This window comes from Centroberyx affinis, unplaced genomic scaffold (assembly GCF_046629955.1).
Source record: "Centroberyx affinis isolate AG114_WGS23_722 - 3 ecotype Tasmania unplaced genomic scaffold, CSIRO-AGI_Caff_v1 ptg003820l_1, whole genome shotgun sequence".
Classification (NCBI taxonomy): Eukaryota; Metazoa; Chordata; class Actinopteri; order Beryciformes; family Berycidae; genus Centroberyx; species Centroberyx affinis.
This window is the reverse complement of record NW_027281681.1, coordinates 46,828-56,254: the sequence shown is the minus strand read 5'-3', so window position 1 is coordinate 56,254 and position 9,427 is coordinate 46,828. Positions and strand designations below refer to the sequence as shown.

Genomic DNA, 9,427 nt, shown 5'->3' with positions numbered 1-9,427 from the left:
TTTACTTTAATACTTTAACTACATTTTGCTCCTAATACTTATGTACTTTTACTTAAGTAGGATTTTTCATGCAGGACTTTTACTTGTAATGGAGTATTTTTACATTGCTGTATTGGTACTTTTACTTCAGTAAAGGATCAGAGTACTTCTTCCACCACTGGTCTTACGTTATCGGAGCCGCCATCTTTAGCGTTACAGATTTCTCCATTCAAAACTGACAGTGAGCTGCCTCTATTATATATATATATATAATACTGTGTCTGGTCTCACTAGACAGGCGATCACAGTCTGGCTCATGAAGCTAAAGCTGTGGCAGATTTCCTGTCTTTCTCCACTCAAAAAAAAGAGGAGAAAAACAATATGGCCGCCCCCAACAAGGTCATCCATCTGGGGCCGAGACGACAGAGCGGCCTGCGGGCAGGACGGGACCCAGCTGCCCTCCTGTCAATCAGGACCAGTGTGACGAACATTTGGAAACACACACACACACACACACACACACACACACGCTCATGTTGTCGCTCACATCGGCAGTTACCTGTCAATCATCCGTCTGCCTGTCAGCCATGTTGACCTTGTGCCAGACGCGGCTGGAAACAGACCGCCATGAAAGATGAATGAACCGCCGCTTTTTAAAATGGAGATGAGCTGTCAATCAAATGTTTCAGCACTGTGCCAACTGAGGCACAGGATCTAATGTCTTTATCCAATACTTCTACTAACAGTTTGGTGTGTGTGTGTGTGTGTGTGTGTGTGTGTGTGTGTGTGCAGTGTGTGTGTGTGTGTGTGTGATCAATCTCAGATGTAACAGCATGTCACTCAGGTTTATGTAGCTATCAATCATGATGCAGTAGGTGGACTAGGGGGTGGGAATGGGCTGGTGGGTGTGTGTGTGTGTGGGGGGGGGGGGGGTCGGCAGATTAAATGATAGAAACACAGTTGATGACAGTAAAGGTGATGCTGTGTCTCCCAGCGATGCTCATTAAACAGATTTAGCTTCGCTGGCTGAACAGAAACACAAACAGGATTTATTCATGTTCCAAACCCATGAATTTTGAAAAAAATACTCAGATCCTTCACTTACGTAATACTTCATTAAAAGTAAAAGTAACTGAATTCTTCTGAAAAAAGTTGCTTAAGTAAAAGTTTAGAAGTATTATCAGTAAAATGTACTGAAGTATCAGAATTAAAAATACTCATTCTGAAGAATAGACTCTTTCAGAGTGTTAAATTATTGATGCATTAACCTCTCTCTCCCTCTCTCTCTTCTCTCTCTCTCTCTCCCTTTCTCTCTCTCTCCCTCTCTCTGTCCCTCTCTCTCTCTGTATCTCTCTCTTTCTCTCTCCTCTCTCCTTCCCTCTCTGTCTCTCTCCCTCTCTCTCTCTCTTCCTCCATCTCTCTCTCTCTCTCTCTCTCTCTCTTCCTCTCCCTCTCTCTGTATCTCTCTCTCTCTTCCTCCATCTCTCCCTCTCTCTCTGTATCTCTCTCTTTCTCTCTCCTCTCTCCTTCCCTCTCTGTCTCTCTCCCTCTCTCTCTCTCTTCCTCCATCTCTCTCTCCCTCTCTCTTTCTCTCTCCTCTCTCCTTCCCTCTCTGTCTCTCTCCCTCTCTCTCTCTCCATCTCTCCGTCTCTACCTCTCTCTCTCTCCCTCTCTCTCCCTCTCTCTTTCTCCCTCTCTCTCCCTCCCTCTCTCTCTCTCTCTCTCTCTCCCTCCCTCTCTCTCTCTCTCCCTCTCCCTCTCTCTCCCTCTCCCTCCCTCTCTCTCTCTCTCCCTCTCTCTCTCTCCCTCTCTCTCTGTCCCCCTCTCTCTCTCTCTCTTTCTCTCTCCCTCCCTCTCTCTCTCTCTCTCTCCCTCCCTCTCTCTCTCTCTCCCTCCCCCCCTCTCTCTCTCCCTCTCTCTCTCTCCCTCCCTCTCTCTCTCTCTCTCTCCCACTCCTCCCTCTCTCCCTCCCTCCCTCTCTCTCTCTCAGATGTAAGCTGGCTCAGGCTAATGGTTGGGGTGTGATGGTCAGCCATCGCTCAGGAGAGACGGAGGACACCTTCATTGCCGACCTGGTGGTGGGACTCTGCACCGGACAGGTACACACACACACACACACACACACACACACACACACACACACACACACACACACACACTCATTTACACACATCCACATACAGTCAAAGTGTCAAGGATTTTTTCCCCTGCTCATATTTTCAGAAACTCCTTTAAGAATCTCATGTCAGATTTTTGTCATATGACCCCTCTCTCTCTCTCTCTCTCTCTCTCTCCTCTCTCACTCTCCCTCTCTCTCTTGCTCTCTCTCTCTCTCTCTCTCTTAGATTAAGACCGGTGCCCCCTGCAGATCTGAGAGGCTGGCCAAGTACAACCAGCTCATGAGGTCAGTGGTGGAAGTGTAATCTCTCTCTCTCTCTCTCTCTCTCTCTCTGTCCCTCTCTCTCTCTCTCTCTCTCTCTCTCTCTCTCTCTCTCTCTCTGTCCCTCTCTCTCTCTCTCTCTCTCTCTCTCTCTCTGTCCCTCTCTCTCTCTCTCTCTCTCTCTCTCACCCCTCAGACCAAGCAGTGATATAAACTTTCAAGCCCGGGATCCAAACTTAGAGACTTTGTCTCTCCGGTGATGATCCAGACTTATTAAAACACATTATCACTCTTCTCACGTGCAGAAGCTCCTCTCCTATTGCTACGCCATATTTCATATATCATTTTGTTAAACACATACCAAGTCTCTAGAAAAAGTTCCTTTATTTTACAAGCGATAAGAAGAAGAAGAAGAAGCAGGAATCAAAACACGTTCGCTCCTAAACTTTTTTTATCTCATGTAAAACAAAGGAACTTTTTCTACAGACTTGTGCATCAGTGGTTTTTCCTGAACTTGCCGTAATTGACCAATCAGAATCAAGTGTTCAACAAAGCCGTGTAATAAGGCTTTATATTTGCCTCCTGGCTCCTCATCCTGCAGCCTTTAGCCTTTAGCCCTTAGCCTTTATCCTTCAGTGAACAGCCTCTCAGGTGTCGGTGTCTCAGCTCAGTATCACAGGGCGAAGCGAGGCGACACCTGACTCCACGGACACCTCATCGTGTCACCTCATGTTTCCCAGCCAGTCAGCAGCAGAGGAGCATGCTGGGAGCTTGGAGCGGCTCAACATGTAATCCCATCGGACTCCTCGGGAGTGTGTGGGGGGGGGGGGGGGGGGGGGGGGGGGGGGGGGGGGGGCAGACTTACAAGGGCATTAGCCAGTAATAAACACTAATCAGCACAGTGAAGCGTGCACACTCACACGTGCACAGACTCACAGCTATTTGGGTTCCATGTTTAGAAAGTTGCTGCACAGTGTGGCAGTGATGGCAATACCTGTTTTAAATTACTTCCATTTTAAAATAATTCTATATTATAGAGCTGGACAGCAGGTAAAATGCAATAAAAAATGTAAAACAGGGACGGGGATGGGACGAGCTTCTCTATTGCAACTATATTTTGTGATTTAGACTGATAAGACGGATGGATTTTCACATAAAAAAAGCCTAGTCCAGATTTAAACGATTTCTCTCTCTCCCTCTCTCTCTCTCTCTCTCTCTCTCTCTCTCTCTCTCTCCAGGATTGAGGAGGAGTTGGGCGACCAAGCTCGCTTCGCAGGCCATAACTTCAGAAACCCCAGCGCCCTGTGAGACAGACAGACAGAACGACAGACAGACAGATAGATAGATAGACAGACAGACAGACAGAACGACAGACAGAGAGACAGACAGAACGACAGACAGAACGACAGACAGACAGATAATGTACAAAGACGACACACACACACAGTCATGAAAACACACAAGCAAAAGACCCAAGCAAAAAAGTCAAAAATAAATTATGCACTGGACTTATAGGTAGGGAGATGATGCTGTACACATACACACACACACCCCTACACACACACACACACCCCTACACACACACACACACCCCTACACACACACACCCCTACACACACACACACACCCCTACACACACACACACGCGTGCGCAGCACACAGTATGCAGATGCAACACGCGCACAAATAGGGCATCAAAATACAAAACTCAGAATATAACTATAAGCCAGACTTGCACTGTTACTGTAGTTTTAAAGGAATAGATCATGTACAGACAGGTGAGAGTAACACAGACTGACCTGCATAAATAAAGATTATTATTATAATTATAACAAAAGAGGTATGTAGAGATATTATAGCATAATGCAGACTGAAGCACGCAACTGGAAGAGCTGAAAAAAAGTAAATAATGTAGATTAAAATATAAAATATACAACGCAAAAGAGAGGAAGACGCGTTGACAGAATGAAAAAAAAAACTAAAATTAACCAAACAGAAAAACAGCCATTTCAGGGACTGACCATGACAGAACACACACACACACACACACACACACACACACACACACACACGTTGTGTTGCACAGTCTTGCGCTCACTCACCCTGGACACAAACATAACTGCACTCTCCCCACTTCCATCCTCCTCTTTTCGTCTCCCTTTTCTTCTTCTTCTTCTTCTTCTTCTTGTGGTTTCTCAGTTTTTCCCTTCTTCCTGATGTGATTCTGATGATTGCTTATGGTTTGTCCCGGTCCTTCATGCTTGAAGTCCCCCCCCCCCCCCGCCCAAAACCCCCGAAAAACCCCAAATTCCCCCTATGTTCCTTTGGTTCCTACTGAATGTCCATTAGAGTAGCTGTGTTGAAAAAGAAGAAAGAAAAAAACAAAAAAACACAAAAAAACAGAACGCTTGTCATTGAAAATAATGTGAAAATATGTGAAATAAAAAGATGGTAATTTACAGTTTCAATCACAATTGACGTGTTTTGGGCATTTTTGTGTGTGTGTGTGTGTGTGTGTGTGTGTGTGCTGCTGTAGAAACCATACTATAGTCCACATAACACAATCAGTAATAAGTCTTTACACTAGGTTTTGACCGATATGGGTTTTTGACAGGGTGATATTGATACAGATATTTTTTAGACTGAAGTTGCCGATAGTCGATGTTCAATACTTTGAAATTTGTCCATTTTCATGCCAAGTGTTCAGTGTTTCCTCCTGGATTTTCTTCTCATCAGGGTGGAAAAGCCTCTGAAACAGCATTGAGACCATCATGGGACACTAAAACTCTCCACTGAAACCCAGACTGATGAAATCATTATTAAGATAAGATTAGATTGCTGCTTTATTGATCTCCCCAGGAGATCAATAACGCAGCAGGGACTAGCAGCAACAAAGAACACCAATTAAACAGAACAATTAAATGGTTAAATAAAACGTGCACAGAAAATAATTTCATGTCAGGTTTTCTAGACTGTTTTTCTGTAGCTGTGGTCTCATCTGCAGTGGAACACATGACTGATATCTGATATTTAAACTGACTGATATCTGATATTTAATAAAAGATAAGAATCGGCAAACTTTTTGATTTGATTTGATTTGATTTATTTGACATATCAAAAACAAATATATATCAAATGTCATACACTGCGACAAATACATATTCATTTAAAAAACGTTGAGGATAACACAATAAAGTTTCAGATGACTAAAGCACCCTGTACCATACATACATACATACTGTACATAAACTCCTACTTACACTCATACCTACATACCTACACCCATATCATTTCACATCATCATATCATTTCACAACTTATTCTACCAATATTGGACTACGCTGACATTGTTTACCAGAATGCTTTGAAAACTGATCTTCGTCCCCTCAATGTTATATATAACAGGCTCTGCAGATTTATACTAGGTTGTTCTTTTTTTTACACACCATTGCACAATGTTAGACACACTCAGGTCAGGTGGCTCCCTCTTGATATAAGACGTCAATTTCACTGGTACCAATTTATTTTTAAATGTATTAACTTTAACTCTCCCTATTGTCTAAAACAATTTTTTGTTCCTTATACGTCAAATTACTCACTAAGACGCTCTGATCAGATCCTCTTTATAGTCCCCTCTGTATCAAAGGAAGTTGGTAAAAAAAGCTTTTATGTTTCGGGCTCCTTCTGATTGGAATAAGTTTCCTGTAAATATCCGTTCTCTGTCATCATTTCGCTTATTTAAAAATGTTTTGTTTTCTCATCTAAGAACAGATTGCCTGTGTTTTCAGTAATGCCATCACTGTTCCTTTATTTCCTTTATTTATAGATTGATCCTTTTCTTTTTTACTGATTGTGTCTAGTCTAAGGTTGTAACTTCTTTTTTTTTTTTCTTTCTTTCTTTTGTTATTTAGTTTGTCATTTGTTTGGTTGTCTGTTGTTTGTTTTGTCATTGTTGTGTTATATATTATTGTGTCTTGTACTGTTCTGTTTTCCATTTGTTTTGTGAGTATTTGTTTGGGACCCCCTTGAAAATGAGATGATACATCTCAAGGGGTTTATCCTGACATAATAAATTTCAACAGTATATACATTTCTAAGTCATTCTTTCATTTTGGTCAAATAACCATTCCCCACATTCACGTTTAAATCTATGACAAGACTGACTTGATTTTATCTCTACTGGAAGCCTGTTCCACTCTCCCGCTGCCATGTACAAAAAGGTATTTTGCCCAGAACAGGTCTTAAATCTACATGGCACAATATCTGTGGCCCTGCCTCTGGTTGAATAGCCATGAGAGTCCCTAACGAGCATAAAATAATTCTTAAAATATCTTGGCCCATTACCTTGCAGGATCTTATTAGTCTCAATTTCAGCTGCCTTACTCTATTTTCCACCATCAACCATTTTAATTCCTTAAATTCAGAAGGGCCAGTGTGAGTCCTGGGGCTAAGGTTCAATACCACTGACATATCAGTCTCACCCGAACTACAGTGCAGGCCATGCTGGGAAATGTACACATTTTAAACATGTTGAATTTAGTTAATTACATGAGAAATGACACTAAAAAAACAGACTATTTAAATTGTTTTAGGTGGTTTAGCAGCTTTAAGCCAGTGGTTCTGTGTCATGGAAGACTGCAGGTTTTCATTCTTCAGCAGCTGATTCAGACTGACTGCTGAATCACTGATGAAGACCTTCAAGACCTTCAGGAGGAGCTGATCAGTGAAACCAGCTGCTGGAGTGTTTAGTCGGATGGAAAAGCTGCAGACACTGAGAGAGAAAACTGTCCTGGCAGATTGGACATTAGACTATAGTTTAGGAATATAAATCCTACAGAATGTTCTTCCCTTCCCAAATAACTTGAGTTGCTTAACAGGGAACTGAACCGACGTTAAAGAGTCACTGAACCCCAAACCAAAATCTGTGTAAAGACTGCTAGAGGTAAAAAGCATGCTACTGACATTGGCTATCTGCTATTGGCTGATCTTTGAGAGCACCTGTTGAACTCTATAGAGGGTGACATCATCACCTGGCACAGAAGATCAGCCAATAGCAGATAGCCAACTTCAGTAGCATGCTTTTTTACCTTTAGATATCAGGCTCTACACAGATTTGGGTTTAAATCTTAAAACAGTGGAAGTGTGTGACTGTATGTGACCCTGGTTCTCCATAACAAGGAGCATGAGAGCTGAAGGTTTCTCCACAAAGACAGAGGTAAAGAAAAGTGTGTGAGGCACAGAAGGTACAGGTGGTTTCTCTTCCCTGAGATTTGTCCTGCCAGCTGGACTCCAGCCTGCTGACTGAGGGACAAATCCTCTTCCTCTCTGATCAACTTCTTCTGTTCTCCACCTGCAGTTCTCCATCTGACCACAGGGAGGCGGAGCTGCTGCTGAGCTGTCAGCTGACGACTGTTGAGAAATTTAACACTGAAATATCCGTGACTGAGTACAAACCAGTGATGTTAGACTTTCACAAAGATGGAAAGTAACTAAGTACCAGTGGTGGAAGAAGTACTGAGATCTTTTACTTCAGTAAAAGTAGCAATACAACAATGTAAAGATACTCCATTACAAGTAAAAGTCCTGCATTCAAAATCTTACTTAAGTAAAAGTACATAAGTATTGGCAGCAAAATGTACTTAGAGTATCAAAGTAAACGTACTCATTATGCAAACTGTCCCCATTTAGAGAGTTATATTTTTCATAAATTATTGGAATATTAATACTGATTTATTGACATACATGTACATGTAAGCAGCATTTTAAAGTTGTCAACGTGAAGCTAATCTTAACAATTTAGCTATACTTTTGGGTAGTCTAATCTATAACAATGCTATTTTATAGTTATTTTATAAAGATGATCAAATGTTTTAAATATAAAATATTGATCTGAAAAGTAACTAGTAACTATAGCTGTGAAATAAATGTAATGGAGTAAAAAGTACAATATTTCCCTCTAAAATGTAGTGGAGTATAAGTACAAAGTAGCATAAAATGGAAATACTCAAGTAGAGTACAAGTACCTCAAAATTGTACTTAAGTACAGTACTTGAGTAAATGTACTTAGTTACTTTCCACCACTGCTAAGTACATTTACTCAAATACTGTACTTAAGTACAATTTTGAGGTACTTGTACTTCACTTGAGTATTACCATTTTATGCTACTTTATACTTCTACTCCACTACATTTCAGAGGGAAATATTGTACTTTTTACTCCACTACCTTTATTTGATAACTTAAGTTGCTAGTTACTTTGCAGATTCAGATTATTAATACAAAATATAATCAACTAATAAATTGTGATGTATTATTATAGATTACTGTAAGCTACCCAGCAGTATATAAAGTAGTGGAAATCAGCCCCACCTTTTCCAGCTGCAACATTTAAGTGATGCTTACACATTAATGCATCAATAATTATAATTCAATAATATAATATATACTGTGTTATTCTGAAATGGGCCATTCTGCATAATGAGTACTTTTACTTTTGTTGCTTTAAGTACATTTTGATTCTAATACTTTTGTACTTTTACTTAAGTAACATTTTGAATACAGGACTTTTTACTTGTGACAGAGTATTTTTATACTGTGGTATTTCTACTTTTACTTAAGTAAAAGATCTGAGTACTTCTTCCACCACTGGACTTTCAGTTACACAACAGCAGCTCTAAATATATTTATTCCCTTTATTTGACCACTTCTTGGTCAGACTGTCCACAGGATGAAGACAGACACGTTGCTTCTGTACACACACTAATATCTTTTATTAAAGTGATCCTCAGTCTCACAGGGTTCTGCCTGACTGACAGCTGGTTTCACCAATAGGAGAAGAGGAGAGAGGGGAAGGGATCCACTGAGTCCGGAAGTGATTTCTTCAGCAGACACTTTTCTTTGGACAAAATAAACTTTCACAGCCTGTTTGGGCCGATATACTGTGATCCAAAACCCAACATGAAACCCACCATTGTGAATTTTACATGTTTTAAATTAAATTGTATTTGAAATTAATAGGAATTTTATCAGTAATTTCACTGTGGGCCAAATAAATATCATCTTTTTGCAG

General features: G+C 40.9%; 1 protein-coding gene across 1 annotated transcript; it reads left to right on the top strand.

The window, feature by feature from the left end:
- The first annotated feature begins 360 nt into the window (after positions 1-360).
- On the top strand, positions 361-3,728 carry LOC139662506 (gamma-enolase-like). The gene is made up of 4 exons (XM_071541197.1): positions 361-443; positions 1,970-2,078; positions 2,325-2,383; positions 3,598-3,728. Exons 1-4 carry the CDS (start codon positions 361-363, stop codon positions 3,665-3,667), a joined length of 321 nt encoding a protein of 106 aa, XP_071397298.1. The 3' UTR covers positions 3,668-3,728.
- The last annotated feature ends 5,699 nt before the right edge of the window (positions 3,729-9,427 follow it).

Coding starts and splice junctions, on each gene's coding strand:
- LOC139662506 (XM_071541197.1), top strand. CDS start 361: ATGGCCGCCCCCAACAAGGTCATCCATCTGGGGCCGAGACGACAGAGC. Junction 2,079..2,324: donor TGGGACTCTGCACCGGACAG/GTACACACACAC, acceptor TCTCTCTCTTAG/ATTAAGACCGGTGCCCCCTG. Junction 2,384..3,597: donor AAGTACAACCAGCTCATGAG/GTCAGTGGTGGA, acceptor CTCTCTCTCCAG/GATTGAGGAGGAGTTGGGCG.